Genomic DNA, 26,446 nt, shown 5'->3' on the forward strand with positions numbered 1-26,446 from the left:
ATAACTATTGAGGGATACTTGGGAGACAAATTAGCTTAGCCAATTTAATTATTGGTTGGTGAAATTAAATGTCTGATCACTAGAATAATTATTAAATTAGTTTTAAGAATTAATATTTTGAAAATTAATCTAATAAGTTGGATAATGTTGAAAAATGGGATTAGAAGGTTGCCACTTGGTGAAACTCGCCTGTGAAAGCTGGAGACGTTTTTGTGTGTGTGTGAGAGAGAGAGAGAGAGAGAGAGAGAGAGAGAGAGAGAGGGGGGGGTTGCGATTGTTGCTACAATAGTTGATAGGCCATTTCTAGCTAGGAGGAGATCCTCCAAGAGTTGGAAACATGTGCAGAAGAGTCTATAGTAGTAATGACAGTAGTTCGAGGGTTGTTTCATCAGTGGGGATAGCTTTCATGGCTATCGAGACAGGGCAGCAGCTGATTTCTTTCATTTTCTCGCTATAGAAGTGTGAATTTTCTCTCTCTTCAACATTCTCTCTCATCCTCTAGCCTATTCTCATCTAGCTTCAGCATTTTCCAGTAGTTTGAGTCATCAAAGGAAGAGATTTCAATCAATCTTTGTTGTAAATCCTTATTTACAATAGAAGTTAGGGTTTTGACAGCTATGTCGAGATGTGTGCTAAGAATTGAAGGCCTAAGACTTGAATTCTAGTAGTTGATATTGAAGAATTTCAAGGAGATTCAAGAGGCCCAGCCAGCCAATTTCAATTTGGGACTAAATTTGTCTCACAAGCAATAGGGTGAAGGCCAACTCTCCAAGCAAACCAAGGGGCAAATTGGTTTGAAGGCTTGCTAGTCATTTATGACAGCAAGTAGTACTTGGATTATTGGAGGAGATTGGTGAATCTTAGTTGTAATTTGCAATAAAAGATAAAGAAATACTGAAAGGGGCGTTGGTTTTGGGATCAACAGGTTGTCCAATATCCAAGATTTAAGAGGTAAAGTGTGCATTTCAATTTATGTAAGTTAACTTGGTGCAATTATTGTTAAATTAGGTTATTACCCCCCTTTCCAAGGAGGAAGGTTGGTTCCAATAATTCAATATTTACCAATTGGATTTACCTCTAGACATTTGAATTTGCCCCGTTTTCCACATAGGTCATTTGGTCACCTTGACTAAGGAAGTCTTGCAATTGGAAGATATTGCTTGTCATATTCCACTCAAACCCGAATTGATTCTTGACTATAGGACTTAACGATCATGTTGGACTGTTTACCTTGAGTATCTAGTGAAGTGGAAAAACCACCTTTTGCCTCAATACATTCATTAAAGAGTCGCACTTCTCCTTGAGGATATTGATGAGGTTAGCTCTTGGGATCTGATTGTGGCCCTATGTTGTTGGCCCTAGGCTCATGAACTAGACCATGCGGCTCTATGATTGGAAGATGAATCGGATGTCTATCCTCTTTATGGTTCTATGTCGGCTCATGTTGTATCTCGTGTGCATGTTGGATTCTATGGGGATGTTTCCATGTGGAGCAACCACTAGGTTTTAGGGTACCAAGATCATATACGGCTTGGAGAAATCTTGCTATCAAAATATTAGATGATTGCATCTATTACTTGAGCAAAGCATGGTCAATGGCATTGCCACATTTATGGCTTTTAGCAATCAAATTACGACCCAAACCTCTATGCAGATTGATTGATGGATCAGTCATATTTCATCATCTTGTATTTGGATGATTTGATCATTACAAGGACTCATAGCGAGCATGTTACTCACACTTGAGAGCTATTAAGCAATGACTTTTAGGTGAGAAATCTTCGGCTTGAGGTTTCTAGCTACCAAAGGGCATTTTTGTCTCTAAATAGAGGTACACTATGGTTGAGAAACCACAAATCAAGGTAGCATTAATAATTAACTAACATGCATTTATGCCAAATTTTTGCTCCTTGATTCAGCCCAAAAAGATTTATTTATAATTAAAAGGCTTATTTTCACAATAAAAGAAATGCCCAAATGGGCATCCCACTGCTACTCTCAACCACTCAGCTTCATTTCTCACTCTCCTAGCCACTCTCCCTCTTCTTTGAGTGCTGCTCCTGTGCAGACACCTGATGGATGCTATCACAACTGCTGCTGGCCTATTTCGTGCATCCTACAGTGGCTGTCATCTCAGGTTGGCTGTTGTCCAATAGCTACCTGCTGTCGACCTGTTGCTCAGCTGTGTTTTGCTTCTGGAGGTCCTGACCACCATCTACAGCAGACTTCATCATAGATATGCATGCTGGTCCTTCTACACGTTCTCACCTGGTTCCAACAGCTTTCCGTGCATTCCTTACAGCTGTTGTTATCATCTTTTCATGGCCTGCCAACTGTGTCTTTCTGTTGCTTCTCTCCTTGAGGCTGGCGATATCCATTAAATGTCACTGTCATCATCACACAGCAGTTACCTAGTCAGTGCAACAGGATTTCTTGTTCTACATGCTGTTTCATAAGGGTTGCATCTGTGTTTTGTGCTGCTATTGCTGCTACAAACAGTGGCACACTTGCTACAGAAGTTGCCCTTCTTTCTTGAGGATCCTTCCATCAGTTGACAGCTGCATTTTGCTGCTAGAGGTCTTCTCCATGAGCATACACTTGTGTTTTTGTTACCGGAGCTTGGAGGTTATTCTTCATCATCACATAGCTGTGGAGGACTGTTTTGCTCCCATCTTCATTAGGTGTCTTCTTCAACATCCCCCTACCTTGAGGATTGTGTTTCACTCTCTACATAGAGCATTTTTGTTTACATCATTGAACATCTGGATGGGTGCCAACATCATTGTTCACAGTGGTCATGAAGTGGCTGAGTGTGAATGCACTAAGAGCACTTTGGGGATTAGGGCATCTGAGTCCTATTTATAGGATTCAAGGCCGCCCTATTGTGCATATTCATTGTGTGATCACCACTCTTGGACTTTGGTTTGTTGGCTGACACATCTGTATGCCGCGATGGTGTGGGTTGATTGTATGGGATGCCAACCTTTAACCTTTGGGATGTGATCCTAACTCGGAGTGTTGCTAGCTCCTAGGATTGGGAGTGAGCGTGCTTGGCTCTATGGCTAGGAGGCGAGTCTGATGCCCAGACCCTTTTATTGTGGACATGGCTTGTGTCATCTCTTGTGTGTAGGTTGAATCCTAGGGGGATGTCTCAATTCTCCTTTCATAGGTGTTGCCGCTTTGATTAGGTAGGACAATGCAATCATTCTGAGCCACTCCTTCAACTACAAACTTCATGGTTCTCATATTAGCCCTAGTCCCAGAGACATGGAGAGATGAGGCCCCCATTGTGAAGAAATATCCTAACGCAGAAACATACATGAAAGTGAATGACAAAGCATAAACTTGAAAAAAACACAGTTAGGGTTAGGGTCTGAACACAGTAGAATGTGAATGAATGACTAAATACTCAATATACAATGCTCATGCAACAAACAAACCGTGTAGGAATGAAAACTAGATTGCGAACTCTTGTGTCTCAAGGATCAAGGCAAAGGTACTAAGTGGAATAGTGTGTTGTACTCTTGACGGATCTTGAAACGCAACAAGGCAGGCTTCGAAGATGTCTAGTAGCACACACATCAGTTGATGCTAGATTTTGCTTCTTGGTTCAGTCTGAAGAATTTTTATTTATAATTAGAAAGCTTATATTTGCACAATAGGACAAATGCAAAAAGTCCTCGATAAACAGACATGTTGAGGGCATCCCATTGCTACTCAACCACTCTCAGTTTTTGTCCTCTCTCTCCCAACCACTCCCTGTCTTCTAATGCTATTGAAACGTGCCTTCCTTTTCGAAAAGGGTGGTGGAACCCTAAATTACACTAATTACGTCAAGTAATAAATGTATAAAATTAAATTAAAACTTGAAATTTCAGCACTTGACCACTTTTGTTAGATTGCCTTCAAGAAATTGAGATGAGCCGATATGGATTGGCCCAAAAAAATTGGCCTCCATTGCAGTATCTATTTTCACATTAATGTCAGAAATTGTTACAAATGGAATAGGCCAAATCTTAGAGAGATTGGTGGACCATGCCATAGACTCACTAAGATCTCTAGGTATATGTCTTAGTTTCCAATCGAGTTCCCAATCCTTCACAAATGAAGCACAATTGCATACAATTCTCAAACTAATTTGTTACATCCTTGGGTATCTAGATGGGGCCTAGGTACTCATAGCATTGGTCAAAGCAGTCATTAAAGTGACCTAGACCACCACCCCACAGTTTCTTAGTGTATAGAGACATGGGCCTATGGGCCAAGAGTCCAAGAATAGTGATTACACAATAATGTGCACAATACAACCTTGAGTCCGATAAATAGGACTTGTTTGCCCTAACCCTAAAATGTCCCTAGGGTATTTACACTACGTCACTTTAATGACTAGTGTTATCAATGCTACTGGCACCCATCTGGATGTCCAAGGATGTAATGGTAATGGGAGGTAGCCTACCTATAGCTATTTCTTCTTGAGAGATGGAACACAAGGGTGTATATGTAGCAACACAACAAGCTTTGTGATTGCAAATTCACTTGTAGAGGATGGTATTCCAAGCGATGGTGTATGGTTCTTCAATGCAAAAGTCAAAATTGCATGGCCACAACCAAGAATGTAGTGTTTCATACATGTACAAGTCATATTGTAGTTAAGTATCACTATGTTTTAGAGATGATCTTGGAGCGAGAGTTGGATCTAGAGATGATCATGGCGAGAGCCAAGAATGTAGTGTTTCATACATGTACAAGTCATATTGTAGTTAAGTATCACTATGTTCTAGAGATGATCTTGGATCGAGAGTTGGAGCTCCTTTTTTGCACTAGAAGGGATTAATGTGGTAAACAGCTTCATAGAGGCTCTTCCATTGCCTTTATTTCTTCACTTCTTAGGTTTTCAAGGACATTAAGGATGTGAGATTTGCTTGTCATTTCTACACAAGGTGAGGAGCTTTCTTCAATTTGTCTCATTTTTAGTCATTGTTGAGTTTTTGATCCGCCTTTTCTATGTTTGGCCATGTAAACTGGTCTAGAGAACTAAGTCATAGTTTTAGCCCCATTGTGGAGGAATTGCACAATTAATTGATAGAGAATGAAAGATGGTGAATGAATTACTCCATGCTCAATGATCCTTACTCACAAAATGAGAGGCAATAAACTAATGAATGAAAGAGAGTACAATGCTTAAGGTAGGCAACCGCAATGAATAATGCCACACTTGTGTGCTAATGATGCATAGAGTGCCTATTTGTAATAAAGGCTAACCCTTAATGGCTCGACTGCCACAAGAAACCCTAATTGAGACCCTACGTGTCACTTAGTGTATAGGAGACTAGGGGCAACATCTGTGTTTAATGACAACTTAAATGCCTAGGGCACCCATATCATGGATCAAAGGGCATCAACACATAGCCCATGGGATGGCCTACACATTGTCCATACTAGTGAGTGTATCAAGATCCAAAGCATAGGTGTTTGGTGAGCATTGGATAATCCTTATAGGTAAAATATGAATCTATGAGTAGAGCGCATGAAGAGCACAAGCTATAGGGAAGCAAACACATTTGTAGTGTTGGAAGTGTTTCAAAAAGAGGAGCCTTTTTTTTTGGGGGTGGGGGGAGGGGGAGGGCGTTAGAGAAGACGTGTGGTAGTGAGCACTGTTTAGAGACTTTGGGATCAAGTATATGGTTAGTCTGGAGTGTTGTGAACAAGATGAAGTGAAAGTGATAGTTCTAATTCAGTAGATGTGTATGGCAATGTCCTTTAGTATTATTAAAAAGGAAAATGTATGAAACAATGCATAAAGACACAAGCTTGAGACCTGCAATGGAAACATGATATTGATCATCTTACTCTAATGGCATTGTAACATGTTTTGGGATGCTTAATTTAATCTGTTCTATTGGAGGTATTATAAGATCATGAGGTACATGCCTTTATGTGTTGTTCAAGTATTCAATGTGAGTGTGCAAATATGCTTCTTTCTGCAGGTTGGGCTCCTCAGTCATTTACTTCATCTCGCAAGAAGCGTGCAGAACTGGTGCAGCAGAGAACATATGACTTTATGGATGAGGATGAAAAGGCGGTTGGTTTCATTATAAATCTCAATCATGTTATGCACTTTGTGTATTGAAGCTTCTTTGTTGGTGCTTGTGTGCAAATTGAATCCATCTATTTAAATGAGTGGTTGGCTTGAATACAGGAACAAGATTCTGCCAGGTTGGGTGCTGCATCAGAGTTTGATACTTTTGGTTTCACAGCTGCAGAAATTGCTAAGCAGGAAGCTGCATCTGAAATGAAGAAAAGGTAGATGTAAGTTTGGATTCAAGTATTTAGCATTAGGACATGATTGCTAAGGTGCATCCTTGCTGTGTACCTTTGTAATTTGAGTAATTTTCACTTACATACTTGGGATATTTTAACATGCTTGTGGAATGGAAAGAGTTTGGGTTGATGGCTTCAGTATCATGGTCTGCTTGTGTTCTTGCATGCTTAAGGCAGCAAGCATGGTGCTAAGATGTGTGTCATTATAGCAAAATAGCAACTTTAATCTATTTGCAATGAACTGTCAAGCCCTCAAGCTCCCTTGCCTTTTAGTACTTATTGCCCCTAATTTTTGTAGACTTTCTGCAGGACCTTGTATCTTTTTCATATTACATGTAAGTGCTTCATGGATTTCAACCACTCCTCATAGCGACATTTTGAGAATGCCAATTTGCAAAAGAAAATAAGGGCAAAGAAGAAGCTTCCTATCAATGAAGGTGCTCCAAAAATGGCACATGGACGGAAGGCGAGACTCCTTGTGCCCCCAACTAGGAAGTGAGGAACTTGTGTAGTAAGCATAGGAGCTGTAAGCTAGAGTTTCCATTCTGGAACTGAAACTAGAAACCTCCTTGATCCTTTGCTAACTCTTTCGAAAAGTTGTTGTGGTCATCCATAAGCTCTAAGTCAGCATCGACTAAGTCCCCGAACAGTGAACCTATGGAAACTTGAAATTTCTAGTAGAGATGCTGTATATTGTCTTTTTCTCTGCACGTCTCTTGCTTATGAGCCTTAGTCTGAGTTAGATGAGGACTTTGGGAGCTTTGCCACTAGCTCAGTTTGGCATTCATTCTTGTGTGTCAGTCTTCCATCTTAGGCACATTAGGTTGAGATAGAGTGTGTTCTCCATTTAACTGTTAACAACCTTGACCCAAAGGTGCTCGTGGAGCTCTGCTATGAATGGCATAGAGCATGTCATGTTCATCATAGTTCAATTTCTATGCTCTATAACTCCATTTTGAGAGGGGGAGTTGGTAGAGGTGAGCTAGCGAGAAATGCCATGCTCCCGTAGAAACTCGGTAAACTCATGGGAGGTAAACTCCCCACCACTATCACTCCTCATACAACCTACATGATCCATTTGGTTATGCACCAGAAACATCTGTGATGAGAAGTAGGCGCATGTGTTAGATTTATGCTTAAAAAAATACACCGACATGTATCGTGAAAAATCATCCACTATTACGAAGAAGTATAGCACGCCATTAAGGGTGGTACTGGATGTCGGCTTACAAAGATCAATATGAATCAATGACAAGGGTGTCTCAGTTCTATGTGTGGTACGTTGAGGGAATGGTGTGCAGTGCTGTTTCTTGAATTTGCTTTATAGCTGATTAGTATCTTTAAACAGCCCCAAAACATGCTTAATTAATGAAAAACACAAAATTGGTGTGTAGTTTGAGAGAGTTTTCGTGGTTCCCAAAAACCCTATTTTTTTGGGGCACCCTTCAACATCTATAAATAGACAGGTTGCCCACCATGCAGCCTCATTTTTTTGTGCAAATTTCAGCCATCAGCCTTCACCCACGTGGCGGTCTACCCTTTGTGACTGCTGCCACTCCTTCCATAGCTCCTCCAGTGCCTGGCACCTTCTTCCACAATTGTTGCCCACTGTTTGGTGCCCTCCCTCATGTGTTGTATTTGGTTCATCAACCATTGCCAGCTCATAGACTCCCTCCTCTTGCCTGCGTTTGACACTCCATCAGCCAAGTGACAGTTGGTGGCAACCCTTCCCAGCTCATGGCGACTTTTTGCAGTGTGCATTTGGCCTTTTCACACCCAAGTGGGAGGTGGTAATCATCATCTACTTGTTGGCAACCATCTTCTCCTTACTGGCAGCCAACCTACAACTGCGTTTGTAGCTTCCTGTTGCAGCCTACTGCTCATCTTTGTTCTCGCCTTTGTTTTTGACTGCCTGGTGATCAACATTTTATATTTTCGTGGTCTTCTGCTCTGCAACTAGTGGTCACAACACTTGGGATCCTTTTCTGGTGGATGTCACTCTTTGACACTCCATTGCTCTGCCCTTGGGTATTATTACATTCATTTACAACATCCATTCACTTCAGAGTTTCTTCTCTTTGTGTTTGTCTCTGCATTTGAGTTTTGAGTTTTGCGTTTGCGTTTTGCATTTACGGTTTGAGTTTTGTTTGTTGCTATTTGAGTCTTGGTCGTACATGCTGTGTTTCCTCAATGCAAACCCTAGCATATCTTCACACTTATATGGAGGATGGACTATGAAATTGATTGAATAGCTAAGTGGAACATAGTAGTTGACGCTCACATTCATAGAATGCAGGCATTGTAGGCTGTGAGATCACTTGTCGCACAAAATGAAAGTATTTTCTAGGTAGCTTGTTCATGAACAAGATATTTTGGTCATCAGGGGGACTTAGGAGTCTTTGTAGTGGAGAATTTAGTGAGAAGTTGCCAATACTTAGCTAGCTTGACCTTATGGTTATCCGAGATAGTGATTTTAAAAATTTGAAGCTCATGGTTGAGGTTTGTACGACGGGTTCTATCTTGAGCCACATAAAGGTCAATCAAGTGTTCCCGTTGCTCTAAAGCTAGGTCAAAGTATTGTAGCTGGGAGAAAAATTCTTGAATTAGACCTTGTATGAACTCGCCTATGGTGGAGGCATTTTTGACCTTCCATGAACAAAAAATCTCTGGTGGAACAAGGCATAGGTTTGGCTAGGGTCCTAGCCCTTGAACAAGGTCCCATAACTTCTGAGAATCTAGAACATGTCTCATTAGATTTCACCCCGTGGTATAATTGGACCCGTTAAAATGGCTCTTGTATGTAAAGCATACTTGGTTGATGAGGACGAAGAACTTGAGGTGTCTGGAAAGAAGGATAAGGTGAGTATGAGGGATAGGGAGGGGGGTAGGGTAGATAGGCAATGGAGAAGTGTGTGTGGAGAAGGCACGGGGACTCTCAAACTTTGTGCAATTGTTGACTAAGACATAGTGGAACGACCAAATAGTCCACTAGGAATTGCCATGCTAGCAAACTCTAGTATCAATTGGTTCGCACTTGGGTAAGCTTGGGTAGATACCCCATGCTATGGATATCCCAAAGATGTATAAGATGGAGGAAGAACCTCCCCCATAGATGCATGAACACCACTTGGAAGTGAAGGTGTAGAGGTCCTAAAAGGTTGTGCTTAGGTTTGAAGAACCCCTTGGTATGGTGTGTGATGTGACATGTGGTGTTTGAAAGGGAAAAGTAAATGGTGTGAATGGTAATGGAGATGTAGTCGAAGAAGTGGGTGGGATGAGTGGGTTTTGAATTCGAGGTGTAAATGATGTGTATGTATTAAATTGATTTTATTGATTTAATGAAGGAAATTGAAATGAAGGTGAAGATGTGGAATGCATTCAAGATAAAATATCAAAATCATTTTGACGATGAGAAGTAAATTTCAAAGACGGAAAAGTGAAATAAGAGTCATGTGATTTTTTCTTATAATCCTATCTATGCGTGTTAACATATAAGAGTCGATATTCTAGTGAACCTTTTCCATGATCAACATACTGAACTCTGTTTATTACGATCTTTACCAAAATGTTGCAGGGGAGTAGAAGTAAAATAATAAGAAGAAACATAAGTAAGAACTTGTGTACCTTGCACTGGAGTGGAAGGTGTGAAGAAATGTTCTAAATGCAAAAAGCACAAAACCAATCGTACGACAAAGCATAGACTGATAAAATCAAAACACAGCTAGGATTAGGTTTAGAGTAACCTAGAGACAATGAACACAATGAATAATGAATATACAACGGTCATGCAACAAACACACTTTGCAGTGAATATTGAATCTCCAACTCTCGTATCTTTGGGATCAAGGCAAAGGTTATGAGCTGTAGAGTGTGTCGTACTTTGAACAGATCTCGAATCGCAACAAAGGCAGCCTTTGAGTGTCGAATAGTAGCAAACGCAGTCAAGGAAGGTTGGATCTGATGTAGATGGCAATGCAGTAGAGAGAAAGACAAAAAACGCAAGTACCTAAGGAGAGAAAATTTGTACGACAGCTATTAGGTGTAAATGCAATAGATAGTTATCAGGTGTAAATGCGATAGATAGTGGTGAGAGAATGTCAGGGCGGCAGCCAGAAAATGCAGCATTCAAAGGAGAGATGCCAATTGATGGTGATAACAACCAATTGTAGGCGACAATACCCTACTGTAGACGACACATCGTGGGATTTGGTGACAGCTGCAAACATGTGAGAAAGGCTGAAATCAAGTGCTAAATGGTAGGAGGTGGCTGTTGGAAGCTCTGATTGTGATGTCCTCCGCAAATAGGGTGTAGGCAGTTGAGATACAGCTCTTGAAACTTGCAAAAACAAGATTAAGAGATAGTGATGGATTGCATGTATGTTTATAGAAAGTTTAGAATACCCAAATTAGGGTTTTGCATGTGGGACATAGTAACTCTCTACGATCGCCTTTCTTTTTAAACTAAGAGGTTTTCTTCATTAATTAAGCGTGTTTTGGGGCTGTTTAAGTCAAACTAATGTATTTTTAGCTCAACACTCCCTCTTAGGACCAAAAGTGAGCCATGAGAAATAAGGCCGTGATATATATATCCCAAGGCATCCCACCCCAAAGTAGCTAGGGCATCGGGCAAAGGGTGCACGTTGGCTGCCCATTGACCTATCAAGACTACAGAGGTAATGATTATCTTACCAAGGGAGCCCAAATGATCACCCAAGCGAGGCCAGGTCATTGAACCAAGGGTGCTCATTGACTGCCCAACGGTCTACCAAGTCCTGCAAACGCGGATGGAATTAGTAATGAACTTTTTTTTTGTTTGTTTGTTAAAAAAAAAGAGCTTTTGGTGCGATTTAGTTAAAAGATTTAGCATTAAGTGAAGGTTTTAAATTAATGTTCGTCCCATTGAGTCACCATGCCTTGAAGTACAGAAAAAAAGGATGGATAGCCCCAGGATCTTCATGTAACAAGCAACACAATTCTACACACTACTAGGATAAGTGCCTATGGATTCCTAAGTGTATATGTGTGTGCCAATCATATGGAGAATATGTGGAGAGAAAGGCAAAATGGGGAAGCAAGCAAGACAGGCAAAGCTAGCATGCAAGCATAGGAAAAATTACCTTAAAAAATTGTCATGTGTAAGCCACAATTATGGTGGATTTAGAGTCCACCACTCCAAGGGTGATTGAAAAGGGATAAATGTGCAGAGATGCATGTTTACATGAACAGAATGCTGATGCATGGAGTAATGCAAAGGAGAATGCAAATATTCATGCTTATGCAGAATGCAATGCAATGGTGCCACTTGGACAGTGCCCTTGCAGGGGAGTTATTTACTTACCTAAGTGTCCTTTTACAATCATGTCATCTTGACAGTGTGGATGAAGTTACAAATGTCTATAATATATAATACATAAGAAATAAATATCTGAAAGTAAAAAGATGTAAACAATCATTGTAACTATCAAGAGAAGGAAACTGCCCCCTCTCAAACTGGAAGAAAAAGTAAGAGGGAAGCACCCTCTCCTTGTCAATCAGAAGAATTAGAGGAGGGTGTACCCAAGCTGATCCACGGTAGTAGATATTGTAGAACTGACTGGTTGATCGTGCCTTGGTCAAAATGTTTGCAAAATTGTCACTTGATGGCACAAACTCTAGGTGAATGGTTCCCAGCTCAACTAGCTCTCTGGGGAAATGATAATGAACCACCACGTGTCGTGTTCAAGGGGTGATAATAGGATTGCTCGTAAGGGCAATGACACTGTGGTTGTTGCAGTAGACAATTGTAGAGGACTCACAAGAAAACTAAAGTGCAGTCAATAGCTCCTCAGATAGATGGCCTTTGTAGTGCCATTGAAGAGAGTGCGATACTCTGCCTTGGCCGTGGAAGCCACCATTGTCTCCTCCTTAGAGCTAGCCCAAGAGATGGATGCCATGCCCAAGGTGTAGAGATAGCCGCCATGAGAACGCCGGGTGTTAGGATGTCCCGCCCAGTCATAATTAGTGTACCCTTACAAGCATAAACCATGACCATAAGTTAGTCTAAAATTATAGGTATACCTTAAGTATCTTAACACACAAAGATAAGTAGTCCAATGAGACATTCTAGGTGCATTAAAATACTGACTAAGCAAACTAACTGAGAATGCAAGATCTAGCCTAGTATGAATCAACCAGAGTAATTTTGCTACAACAGAACGATAGGTATGAGCATCAAAAGGTTGATGCGAGGATTCCTTGTCTAGATGGACAATGTGATCTAGATAATAGCCCAAAAAAACAAGAGATCAGTTGGAGGGGTGAGCTTTCCTATCTTTTCATCAAGAGTGTGCGTATAAGTACGACTATCGAAAACTTTGAATTGAGAAATAACAGGTTGAGAGTCAAAAAATGCCTTGTGCGGAGTCTTTTCAGGGACGGTTGCAATTGAGTATTGGTTGACGATGTACATTGAAGTGTTAACAACCCAAAAGCGCTCAAGAAGCTCTACTGCGAAGAGCATAGGGTGTTCATATTCGGGATAGTCAAGTTCCTACGCTCTACAACTCCATTCTGTCTAGGGAAGTTGGTAAATGTGAGCCGATTGCAATGCCCTACAGTTAGAAACTCAGAGAACTCGTGGGAGGTAAATTCTCCACTAGAACGAGTCTTGATAGTATCCACACAACGACGAGTCTAGTTATGAATTAGCAGCATCCAAGCATTGAAATAAGTGAAAGCATTAGACTTGTGCTTGAGAAAGTGCATCCACATGTATCTAGAAAAATCATCCATTATAAAAAAGAAGTACAATGCACCATTCCAGGCGGCAGTGGATGTGGGACCACAAAGATCGACATGAAGGAGTCTTAGGGGTTGCGCAACACAAGTGATAGGCTATTGGGGAAAGGGTGTACGATGCCGCTTACCTAGCTGACATGCTTTATAGAGCTCTTGAGATAGTTTTAGGCGAGGAAGGCCCTCAATCATCCCCTAACGTGACAGCTCATAAAGTGAGTCATAGCCAAGATGTCCTAAGTGAAAATGCCAAACAAGTAGGCTCCTGTGTAGTGGCCAAAGCCTGCAAGCAATGGAACTCCGAATCATCGATAGTCGGCTTGGTAAGAAAGTGGGTCATGTGGTAAAGGCAATTAGGTTTTGCCTTGCTGTGAGCAATCGCTAAACCAGTTTGAGAGTCTAGGGCCTCAACTATGGTGGCTGTGAAGAAAACTGCTCGCTCTAACTGGCAAAGTTGGTGAACGAAGGATAAGTTTACCCCAAGCCGAGGGACATGATAGACATTATCGAGCTAAGCGAGATTTGGATCCAAGTCAATGGGAGAACTGATGTGACTCTAGGCCTGAATCTTGATCGAGGAGTTGTTTTCTACGCGGATACTCCGAGCTGCAGGGGCTCGGAAAATAAAAAGTTTGCTCTAGGAGTCATGTGATGGGTAGCTGCAATGTGCATAAGCCAAATAGTTACTAACGTGCTCGACTATGGCGAGTGGGCCTTTGCAAGCACCTCATCAAGAGAGGCAACTCACAGATGTGAACGAGACTTGCATCCGATGTCTCTAAGGAGATGATGTGGGCCTCTACAAACCAATCAAAAAAATCCTATGGAGTTGAGTAGTTTGCCAACTGTGATGATGAACCAGTGGGAGTGTGGGTCTGGCCTCTCCACTGCCTCTGTTGAGGGTTGCCGCCACTTTGCTTCCCTTGTTGGGGGTGTCTCGACTAGAGTGCGGGGGTCTGATTCTTGGATTTTGGCTGTGTGCCTCTTGCCTTAGATCAACACTCGTCGTCATAATGTCAGCCTTTTAACAATGTTGACAATTCTTATTCTTTTAAGGTACATTTTGCCATCTGTGTTTAAGTGTAGATTGATTGGTTCTTTGAGATTCACTAGCCCTATTTTGATTTTGATTTTGATTTGAGTGTTGTGTGCCCTTGTCCTATTGCCCCCTCAGAGAAGATGCAACTAGAGTCCCCTCTATTGAGGACATGTTATGAAATTGATCGAAAAACCGTGTGTAATGTAACAACTAACACTCAAGCTCATAAAATGTGGGCATCTGAGGCTGTGAAATCACATGCTGCACAAAATGAAAATATTTTCTTGGTAGTTGGTTAAGGAACATGGTAACCCGATCATTAGAGGAATTAGGAGTCCCAATGGTTGAGAACTTAGCGAGGAGACGCTCATACTCAGCCAACTTGACTTTCAAGTCATCCTTGTCTACTATTTTAAAAATTTGGAGCTCATGATCCAAGTTGATGCGACAGGTCCTATTCCGAGCCGTATAGCAGTTAGTCAAGTGTGCCTAATGCTCGGATGCTAAGTTGAAACGTTGAAGTTGAGAGTGAAACTCAGGCAACAAGCCCTGTATAAGCTCGACAATAGCAAAGGTGTTACGAGCCTTCCATGAGTGGATGATTTCATATGGAACAAGAGCGGGATTAGGTTGGGGTTCCAACCCCTACACTAAATCCCATAGGTTCTGAGAGTCTAAGGCATGCCTCATCAAATTTGACCAAGTGGTGTAGTTTGACCCATTGGAATGAGTCTTGTCATTAAAATGCATGCTTGGTAAATGAGGTACTAGAAACATGAGGTGTCTATAAAGGTGGATAGATGGGATAAGATGAAGGATAAAATGGTGGTGGTGGTAGTCGATCAGAAAAAGGAGGATGTAAAGATGTATAGGTAAAAATAGGCTGTTGGTGTCCAACGAGTGCCGATTGTTGCAAAGGTATCAAAATGGACATAGGTCCATATGATACCATAGGTGTAGGTGGAGGTCGGCTTGGGTACTATAGAATGATCGGATGGTCCACTAGGTAATGCCATAGAGGCAAACTACGATACCAAATGATCCACACTCCAGTATGTCTAGGATGCATCCCTAGAGGGATAGCTCGAAAGTGTGTGTGTGTGGGAGGTCGAGCTTCCACCACAAGTACACCACTTGAAAACGGGTATGTAGGGGTCCTAAAGGATGTGCCTAAATGTGTAGAACCCCTTGGTGTGGTGTGTGGTAGTGGATAATGTGGTACACTTAATGGAAGTGGAAAGGAAGATGCAACAGAAGATAAGGGAGGGATGGGTGGAAGCCCAAATGGATTTGTGATGGTTGTTGTTGTGGTAAACATTGTAGGTTCCTTTTGTCCATTAAATGCACTAGATGAAGATGCACCTACTCCATATTAACCATGATAAATAAAATCATTTGAAGGAAAAGGAAGGATAGGAATACTTACAAGTTCATCTTTTAGCTTCTTACCTAGTTTTGAGCTCATGAATAAATTGTTGGGTATTTTACTCACGCCTTACTTACGCCTATGCTCATATGGGAGTGTCAGTGATCAGTAGGACACTGGGGCACTTTTTACTCTCGGTAGGAGAGGTTTTTTCCCCCAGACTTATGGTCTTATTATCGTATGTACTTATGTGCTTATGTTACACACATTTAGGCACTTAGTGTGTGTCGGGTGTGAACACCCCCCTACAACCCTAAGGTTTAAGGGTTGTACTTTGTACTTTTAGATTACACTCATTCAGTCTATTCTCTTGGGTGTCGTGCTTCAACTCTGTCTCTCTCACTCTCACACTGTCTACTGAATCTGGCTGTACCTCGATCCTCTGCTCTCACATTTGGTATCAGAGCTGTCCTCAGGCAGCAGCCAGCAGTCCCCGCCAGTTTTGCCTCCGTGTCGCCAGCTCCAGTGGCCAGTCTGTCAGCCCGTCAGCGCCTGACAGCCCGTCGTCAGTACTGTCAGAAGTTCGTAGCAGACAGTCCGCCCAGCCTGACTCCTCGAGACTGTTCGATAGTCCGCCTGCAGTCGTCCACGTCAGACGTCAGCGTCGTCAGCGTCAGCAACGTCGTCTGTCAGATTCGTCAGTCCGCCTGACACAGTCTCGTCATGTCACGAAACTCCACGTCAGCTCGTGAGCAGCTCCACCAGTCCGCCAGGGCCCCATTTCCTGCAAGCGGAGTCAACGCCCGCTCGTGACCACGAACTGCCCGCCTACCCGCATCAGACTCGCGACCCGCCTGCCCGCGTCAGAATCGTCAGCCCGCCTGCCCTGTCCACGTTGCCTGCCCGTCAGACCACCGTTTTTTACCACACGCCCAGGTAAAATTTTCAAAATTTTTTATTATTTCAGCCCAGAATAAAATTCTGGAAGCGGAGGTTTTCATGCGGTTGGCACAGAACTACTGGAGAAATAAATTTCATGCAAATTTCTGGACTGAATCGTCAGAAATTTTGGGGCTTTTGTGTATTTGGAGGACAGATGCATTTAAATGCTGATATAGTCACAGAACGACTGTTTTTGACAGAAATTTTGGCAAAAATTTTGGGGATTTATTCATAACAGTGTTGCATTGCACTGTTTTGCACCTTGGGAAACGTGCAGTAAAAGACAGTTTTCTGACAGAGTACGCCCTTGCACATTAATTGCAGAAACGTATTTGCTGCAATTTCTGGAAATTTGCAGATTTCCAGTTCGTACTGCTTTGACATTGCTCATTTTGTCTTTGGAAATTTGTCATCATGGCAAATCAGGGAGGTGATGTTTTTACGTATGTATCCAAGGAGGACAGACTGGACGAAAACAACTATTCCCTTTGGTCATTTATGATGAAAAATGTATTAGTGGCCAAGAATTTATGGGATTATGTCAGTGGAGAGGAAACTCGGCCGGGAGTTGTAGCTCCCGCTACTCCTCCTCCCCATGGCGCACGTGGACAATGGGGACCTCAGCCCGCTCCACCTCAGCCACTTCCTCCAAGAACTGCAGCTCAAAAAGCTTGGGATACCCGTGATGCACAGGCCTTGTCGCTGATTGCTCTGGAAGTTCAGCGGTCCATCATACCTCATATCCATTCGGCATCTTCTTCGCGAGATGCATGGTTGACTTTGGAGCATATGTTTGCAGGAAAAAATGAGACACGAATCTCTTTCTTGAAGAAAGAGTTGGAAACTCTGAAGATGCATGAAGGTGATTCTATGCAGGATCACTTAAACAAGATTCAGGACTTGAGGGAGCAGCTCATGAATGTAGATGAGTATTTTTCGGATGCACAGTTGATATCCACCACCTTGAATTCCCTACCTCCTTCGTACTTGTCTTTTCATACTGCATTGAACCTCACCATGAGGATTGCTGAGCATCCACTCACTTTTATTCAGCTGGTTAGCTTGCTTCTAGAGGAGGAGCAAACACGGAAAAATAGTGGTGTGGATGCTATAGTCTCTGAGCAGGCTTTTGTGGCAAGACAGAAAGGCAAGAACAGCAAGGTGAAAAATGCTCCACAGAGTTCTGGCACTTCGGGCACATCGCAGAATCAGTCACAAGGGGGGACGCAAGCAAAGAAAGGAAAATGTCATTATTGTAAGAAGCCCGGCCACTATATCACTGAGTGCAGAAAGCGCATTGCCAAAGAGAAGAAGAAGGAGTCAGGAATGTCTGTTTCTACTACTCCTTCCACTGCTAGTGAGTCCGCGTCCTTTGTTGTGGACAGGGACTATTGTTTTTACACTTGCAGTTATAACATCTCTTGGGCCGATAGAGCACTTAGCTCTACAGAGGATGCTGACACTTGGTTCTTTGACAGTGGTGCTTCTAGACATATCACATCTCGTAGAGATTTGTTTGCTTCAGTTAGTGCACCTCCCGTTGGGAAATCGGTACAGTGTGCCAATAATGCATCATGCCCTGTTCGTGGTATTGGGGAGATTCAGCTCACAGCCATTGATGGCTCCATTCTCCGCCTGCAGGATGCTTTGTTTGTGCTTGGAATAAAGAAGAATTTGCTTTCTATTTCTTCTTTGGCACGTTGTGGTATGCAGGTCACTTTTGATGATGACCGTTGCATGGTTCGAGAAAAAGAATGCATGACATTGGTCTTGACAGGATCTTTGTGTCATGGTTTATATGAGTTGGATGCTCTTTCAGTAGATCGGTCAGCATACTTGACATCCACTCTTACTCCTGCTATGATACAGGCGGAGTTATGGCATGCTCGTTTAGGGCATGTAAACTTTGGCAGCTTGATGCTTTTACAGCGTACTCAGATGCTGGATGGCTTACCTCTCTTGGAGAGACCTCCTGAGCACTTATGCGAGGGATGCATTTTGGGGAAAATGCATCGTTTCTCATTTCCTCGTGATGTTGCTTTCAGGGCAACAACCAGATTGCAGTTGGTGCATTCAGATGTTTGTGGGCCTATGCAGACTATGTCATTGGGTGGTTGTTATTATTTTGTGACATTCATTGATGACTTCACACGTTTCTGCTGGGTCTATTGTTTGAAAAAGAAGTCAGAAGTGTATGATGCATTTTTGGCTTTCAGTGCACTTGTTGAAAACCAATCTGGATGCTACATTAAGACTCTCCGTTCGGACCGAGGGGGGGAATACATGTCCTCTATGCTGAATTCTTTTTTGCAGCAGAATGGCATAGTACATCAGTATACTACAGCTTATACTCCACAGCAGAATGGGGTAGCAGAGAGGAAAAATCGGTCACTCATGGAGATGGCCAGATGTATGCTGAAGGCAAAGAGCTTGCCTCATAGTTTTTGGATGGAAGCAGTCATGTGTGGTTGCCATATTTTGAACAGATGCCCTACCAAAGCCTTGAAGACCATCACACCATTTGAGGCTTGGAACAGCCGTAAACCTTCTGTTGGTCACTTTCGTACCTTTGGGTGTCTTGCCTATGCCCATATTCCACAGGTACTTAGAAGAAAATTGGACAACAAGGCTGTTAAGTGCATTTTTATGGGATATAGCAATGAGAGCAAAGGCTACAGACTCTATGATCCCGTTACTAAGAAGGTTTTTGTCAGCAGGGATGTTGTTTTTGATGAAAAATCAGAATTATCCTTGGCTGGTTTGGACACATATCAGGCTGCCCGTGATGTTTTTGAAGGGCTGCTGCCCATTACTTTTGGTGATTCAGCTGGAGGTTCACAAAATGAACCTAATGTTCAGCCAGCTGCTCCTATGGATAGTGCAGAAATTCAGCCATTAGCTGATCGGAATATTCAGCATCATGCTGAAACAGAAATTCAGCAAGAGCTTGCACACAGCCAGGATGCTAGACAGCTACCTAGATGGTATTTGCAGACTATGCAAGATAGTCCTTTGGATGCACCCATGGCTGGTCGTACTAGAAGGCAAACTCGTTTGCATGATTCAGCACATACTATGGAGTTTATGATGGCAGCAAGTATTTTTGATAATGAAGAGCCTGAATGTTATGAGGATGCACAACACAGTGTGCATTGGAAGGCAGCCATGCAAGCTGAATTAGATTCTATTACTAAGAATCAAACTTGGGATTTGGTGTCCTTGCCATTTGGGAAGAAAGCCATTGGAACAAAATGGGTCTACAAATTGAAAAGAAAAGCAGATGGATCCATTCATAAATACAAGGCACGGCTGGTAGCTAAAGGCTACGCACAGAAAAAGGGCATTGATTATGAGGAGACATTTGCTCCTACTTCCTGTATGACGACCATTAGGTCTATGATTGCTTTGGCTGCACATTATGGTTGGACAGTTCATCAACTAAATATCAAGACTGCATTTTTGCATGGGGAACTTCAGGAGGAAGTTTATGTACAGCAGCCCATTGGTTTTGCAGTTGAAGGCTCAGAACATTTGGTATGCAAGCTCAAAAAGGCACTATATGGTTTAAAACAAGCTCCTAGAGCTTGGTATGAAAAGATAGATGCTTTCTTGCTTGGTCAGGGGTTTCTAAACAATTCATCTGAGTCTACCCTTTACGTATGTAAAGAAGGGGGATCTATGCTGATTTTATGTCTTTATGTTGATGACCTTTTGCTCACTGGAACACATGCTGATCAGATTTCAGCATTCAAACAAAATTTGCAGCAAACTTTTGACATGTCTGACTTGGGAGTTTTGCATTACTACTTGGGCATCTAGTTCATACATAATGCTCGAGGTATTGGGTTATCAAAGTCACGGTATATTGGGAAGCTTCTTGAGAAATTTGGCTTACAGGATTGCAAGCCAGTTACTACTCCCATGGAACCTGGACTGAAACTGTCATTGCATGATGATAGTGATTTGTTTGATATACATACATATGCTCCTGCAGTTGGATGTCTTATCTATCTATGCAATACTAGGCCGGACATACAGTTTGCAGTTTCAGCCTTGAGCAGGTATATGCATCAGCCACGTATGTCACATTGGCAAGCTGTCAAGCGTGTTTTCCGCTACTTGCAGGGTACTCGTTCTCTTGGGTTGCTTTATGCCAAGGGGGGACCACTGCATTTACATGCTTATAGTGATTCTGATTGGGCTGGTGATTATGATGCACGTCACTCTACTAGTGGCAATTGTTTCTTTCTTGGCACTTCTTGCATTTCTTGGCTTAGCAAGAAACAATCCACTGTTGCCACATCGTCATGTAAAGCTGAATACAAGGCAGCTTTCACCACCACAATTGAATGCGTATGGCTTAGACGCTTGCTAGCTGATTTGGATGTATCTGTTACTGAGCCTACTCCTTTGTTCACTGACAGTCAGAGTGCCATTGCAGTGGCACGGAACCCAATGTTTCATGCTCGCACGAAACACATTGAGATTCACTATCACTTTGTTAGAGAGAGGCTACATGCAGGTGATATCAGCCTTGTCTATTGTCCTACCACCTGTAATGTGGCAGACATCTTCACCAAAGCTCTTCCTCGTGACAAATTTGAAGCATTTCGCGATGCTTTAAATTTGATATCCTTTGGTGGCGGATGATCCTTGTACTCTTGATCACTCTTCACTCCAGGGGGGTTTGTTGGGTATTTTACTCACGCCTTACTTACGCCTACGCTCATATGGGAGTGTCGGTGATCAGTAGGACACTGGTGCACTTTTTACTCTCGGTAGGAGAGGTTTTTTCCCCCAGACTTATGGTCTTATTATTGTATGTACTTATGTGCTTATGTTACACACATTTAGGCACTTAGTGTGTGTCGGGTGTAAACACCCCCCTACAACCCTAAGGTTTAAGGGTTGTACTTTGTACTTTCAGATTACACTCATTCAGTCTATTCTCTTGGGTGTCGTGCTTCAACTCTGTCTCTCTCACTCTCACACTGTCTACTGAATCTGGCTGTACCTCGATCCTCTGCTCTCACATAAATACTGGTCCTCCTCATTAATCACAATTCAAAGCTTGTTTTGAAGAGTCTCTTCTTGATGATCCAACAGAAAATAGAGAACTAGTTGGCATAGAAATTGAAGTAATAGGGTTCGTATGTGGCATTAAAGAAAAGTAATGTGGAAGTGATGTGCAATCTGAGCCAGGTTCCACTTGCAAATGGCCAGTCGGTAGCGGAGATTTCGAAGGTCCTACAACATCATTAGTTCTATGCATCGAATCTAAAGGAAAAAACTCAGGCTTACCCTCAACCTCCTGTTGAGCCCTATGCATAAGGATGAGAACATACTCAACAGAAGCAGAAATTTAATATGGTCTATGGACTCCATGGTAGTAGTTTTTGTCCATGTTTGGCTGTAGAGACTAGAGTGGTGTTGTGAATGCGTTCGAAGTCATTTGACCCTTGTGTTGTTCTTGCTTTTGCGAATGAGCTTTCCGACCAAAGGCCAAGGTTTCTCAGAGAGTACCTAGCTTTGATACCATGTGAAGAAATGCTCTAAATACAAAAAGCTCAAAACCAATTGTACGACAAAGCACAAATTGATAAACTTAAAACAGAGTTAGGGTTAGGCTTATGGTAACTTAGAGACAGTGAACACAATGAATAATAAAGTGAATGAATAATGAATATACAGTGCTCATGCAACAAACACACTATGCAGTGAATACTGAACCTCGAACTCTCGTATCTCTAGGATCAAAGTAGAGGTTATGAGATGTAGAGTGTGTCGTACTCTGAACGGATCTTGAATCGCAACAAAGGCAGCCTTTGAGTGTTGAACAACAGCAAATGCAGCCAAAGAAAGTTGGATCTAATGTGAATGGTAGTGCAGGCTACAACACCTAATTGTAGGCGACAACTCTTGGGACCTTGCAAGAACTGCAAACACATGAGAAGGCTGAAATCAGGTGCTAGATGGTAGCACGTGGGTAGTAGAAGCTTTGATTGTGATATTCTCCGCGAAACGGGGTGTGGGCAATAGAGATACGGCTCTTGAAACCTGCCAAAACGAGATTAAGGGAGAGTGGTGGGCTTGCATGCATATTTATAGAAAGTTTGGGGCACCCAAGTTAGGGCTTTGGATGTGGGACACATTAACTCTCTAGGATTGTGTTTCTTTTTAAAATAAGAGGTTTTCTTCATCAATTAAGTGTGTTTGGGGCTGTTTAAGTTAGGCTAATGCATTTTTAGCTCAACAGAAGGATGATTTTGAAAGAAGGGAATCTACTCTAAATCTCTTTCTCCAAGAGGGGGATCCATCCCTGATGGAGGTCTTGACGGCCTTGCAACATTATCATATTTATGTGCAACATCTGAAAAGAAAGAATTATAGATATCTTGATTGAGTGCAATTCTTTTGTCAAGCTCTTTGATCTTCTTTGCTCTATGAGCAATGATAAGCTTAGCACCTTGTTAGTAATCGGATATGGTCTAGCTTCTCGAGGATAGTTAGAAGCATTTCCACTTGTGTCGGATGCCTAGAACCTTGTAGGGTAGGTTTTGGAACCCACTTCTACACCATTCTTGACATAGGCTGCTTGGGAGACTAAGTTGTGGAAGTGTTCAATGTTATATTTCCTCTATTGTTCCTCTTTGTGAAGACATCCTTTATGATCAAGGGCCTAGGTTTCTTCAATGAGTTCCTAGCGTTAATACCATGTGAAGAAATGCTCGACTACAAAATATAAATATAGTCTTACGACAAACACCTAGATCGATAAAGAAATATGGTCAGGGTTATGATAACACAGAGACAATGAACACAAAAGATGAATAAATTTGAATGATGAATAAATACAATGCTTAATGTAGCAAACATTGTATGCAGGTGAATATTGAACCTTGAACTTTGTGTTTTAGGGGTTGGGGTAAAGAGTATGAGGTGAAAAGTGTGTCGTACTTTGGTGGATCTTGAAATGCAGCAGGCAGCCTTTGAAGGTGTCAAGCAGCAGCAAATTGCAGCTCAAAATTTTGGAGCTCAATAGTATAGAAAACAGCAAAACCAGTAGTCTGTGAAGACGTGGCAGCTGTATGGCAGATTTGATCAGGAAAATGTAGGTTGCAGTCCACATGCAATTATAGTGTAATAAGAAGGCTAGAATTTGAAAGTTGAGAACTAAAACACATTGCCAATCAGCCAAAAACTGAAACATAGATGGGTAAAGTTCAAGGCCCGTGCAAACACTCCAAAGCATGCACTCACACACCTTTAAAAAAAAATGATTGCTCCAAAAATGCGTTTCTTAGTTTTTAAAATGTTCCCAAAATGGCATTTCCTAAATAGGGTTCCTAAACATCGTTTTAGGGTACTATGGGCACACTCAAGGTATGCATCACAAGATGTTTTACCACACATGCCATTATATGAGGTCATCATGAGGCTCGCTAGTTTAGGGGATGTACTTTTGGTTAGTGACTTTTATGCAGCCATAAGAAATGGACAAACAATTTTCTATGACACAAATAACACTTTTATTGTGAGTTGTTAGTTGAGGACTTTGGGATACAAAGGTTAGTCTAGGATGTGGGACATTTTTTTGCTTTGGGAAGTGCTCAATGGATTGGCCATATTTAATGATTTGTTTTATCGGCACAGATTGGATGTGTTGTTATGTTGGAAGAATAAAAAGGTGCTAGCAAAATAGATTACTTGATTGGGATCATTAGCATTGAATTCCAGATATATAGAGCTTTACCATATCTGGTAGACCAATTTGGAATAGCAATAGACCATGCATATTTTACCTTTCGTATAGCATGTGGTTACATGAAAGACAAATCATACCTACCCCACTCCTAGCACCCCAAATATCCAAGATACCACTTTACATGAGACACGAAGAATGTATATAGCGGCATAGTATATGAGTGATCACAGAACATGGACCCTTGCAATCTTGTAGAAGAGCTCACGAGAATCTTAGTAGATACATTGCACACCTAGCATATGCATTTTCACATACCAATCTATCACAAGGAAAGACTCCATTCAAAATAGTTGGTATGATGAGGAGTGTCGAGATACATGTGTCAGATTAGATTGGGTGGTCTAAGGCTCCAAACAACAATATGTAAAAACTTAAGACTCAATTTTCAAAACAAGAAGATGAATTGTGAGTCATGACTCGTGAATCATTTGAAGACTGACATCAGGAATCAAGATAGATGATGGTACTAAGTAAAATTAAGATATGTGTCCAAACACCAATATTGAGTGTCGACATCAACAATCATGTAATAAAAAAGCTATAGCCTATGTGCAATGTTACATGTGCATCTGCGCTGCCTGCCATCATAGGATGGTGGAACATGGAATCTGGATGATGTATTATGGCACTATGACACGTCACACATGCTAGACGCTAAGTATCATCTGAGGATCCATGCACCATTTCCTCATCCAAAGATTCCCTCCTTGATTGAGAAGGTGATTAAGCAACCTCTGCCTCAGTCTGTGTCATGCTCTGGCTCTGCTGCCCCTCCTAAGTAACACAAATCTTTGTGTGACTGCTTTCATCCTCTATAGATGGCTTTACTGAAGAGAAATAGGCATGGAAACACATGGAATAATAGTGTAATCAGAAGGCCAGAATTGAAAGCTGAGAACTAAAACACATTGCCAATCAGCTAAAAACTGAAACATAGGTGGGTAAAGTTCACGGCTTCTCCCTGCCCAAACAAAAACCTTTTTTCACCCACCCACCCAACCAACCCAAAAAGAAAAAATGATTGTTCTAGAAATGTGTTTCGAAGTTTTGGAAATGCTCCTGAAACACTGTTTTTGAAACAGGGATCTGAAATGCCGTTTCGGGCTACTATGGTGGTTAGACTTGAGGCTGAAATTTACCATCTGTTCTTAGGATAAAACAAATAAAACAACAAGAGGACCTGGAGGAAACTGAAAATTCATGAGAAGATGACAATGTCAGAGCTCCAAATGTCCTTGTACTTTGAATAGGATTCTAGTGCTCACAAACAGGAGATGACCAGCAGAAATGCAATGAATCATGAATGCTAACAAAAAGAACAAGACACATGTTACAATGGCATGGGAAGAATGGCAAACAACCAAGAAAGTTCTCCCACCCAAGCAAAGACCTTTTGAATCCTGAAATCTGAGTATACGTACTCAACGTGTTTGTTAAGTAGTAGAGTCTAATTGTACAAGATAGACGAGTAGAGGCCATTTGTATACACACTGTCACCTCTAATATACAGGCTCGTTGTAATAGACTAATGTGGCTACTTCATATACTATGTATCCACAGCCTACAGAAAAATAACCGGCAGGTAGGAAGGCTTCTTTTCGGGATGTATTGTTTATGTGGGAATCAAAAGAACTGTGGTGTTGCAGTGCTGTTCAGACATGATTTACAGCCTTTTCTTCATACAAGGATCCTCAAGCTAGATGGCTGGCCATTTGAGACATTTTGCAAGTAGAAATCTACGAGTTTGAGTGGTTTAGGCCTGTCAGGCATGGTATAAGAATGTGTGTAACTAATGGATAGTGGTTTTGATCAAAAAATGAAGTGCATGGGTGTGCGTGTTTCAACCTTACTGTCTCTGCAAAAATGCTCGGAATTGGAGATATTTCTTAACATCAGCCAGTACTGTTTGTAATTGCTATTGACTGTAAGTTGTTTCACTTTGAGACATCTATACATGTATGGAAACATTTTTATATGACAAGCATTATATAACAAAGAAAGCATGTCTGTGTATGTATGGAAAATGGTAGCCAGCATCCAAGACTCATGCAGTCAATCGTATTGGTCAACTTTTTCTGCATACAGGCCATCGATGATACCTGGCTTGCCTCCAGATGAGCTGATTGTACCAGTTGCAAATTCCATAGGTATGTTCACAAATAATGCTATCTGTTTAGGTCTTTAACATTATTTTCTACTTCTTCTTGTCTGTGATAAGTGACGAAGTCATGATTCTGGG

At 41.8% G+C, this 26,446-nt stretch overlaps 1 protein-coding gene across 5 annotated transcripts in view; it reads left to right on the forward strand.

Moving 5' to 3' along the window:
* TGH (SWAP (Suppressor-of-White-APricot)/surp domain-containing protein) overlaps positions 1 to 26,446 on the forward strand; it is a 190,234-nt gene that overhangs the window by 38,509 nt on the left and 125,279 nt on the right. For all 5 annotated transcript variants that reach the window (XM_087699069.1, XM_087699070.1, XM_087699068.1 and 2 more), the window contains exons 3-5: positions 5,988 to 6,082; positions 6,200 to 6,303; positions 26,293 to 26,354. In XM_087699069.1, coding sequence (XP_087555195.1) covers positions 5,988 to 6,082; positions 6,200 to 6,303; positions 26,293 to 26,354 — 261 coding nt within the window. The remainder of the gene's footprint in view (positions 1 to 5,987; positions 6,083 to 6,199; positions 6,304 to 26,292; positions 26,355 to 26,446) is intronic.

Source organism: Lygodium microphyllum, chromosome 18 (genome assembly GCF_053477565.2).
Source record: "Lygodium microphyllum isolate KBCC chromosome 18, Lygodium_microphyllum_v1.1.10, whole genome shotgun sequence".
In the NCBI taxonomy this organism is placed as follows: Eukaryota; Viridiplantae; Streptophyta; class Polypodiopsida; order Schizaeales; family Lygodiaceae; genus Lygodium; species Lygodium microphyllum.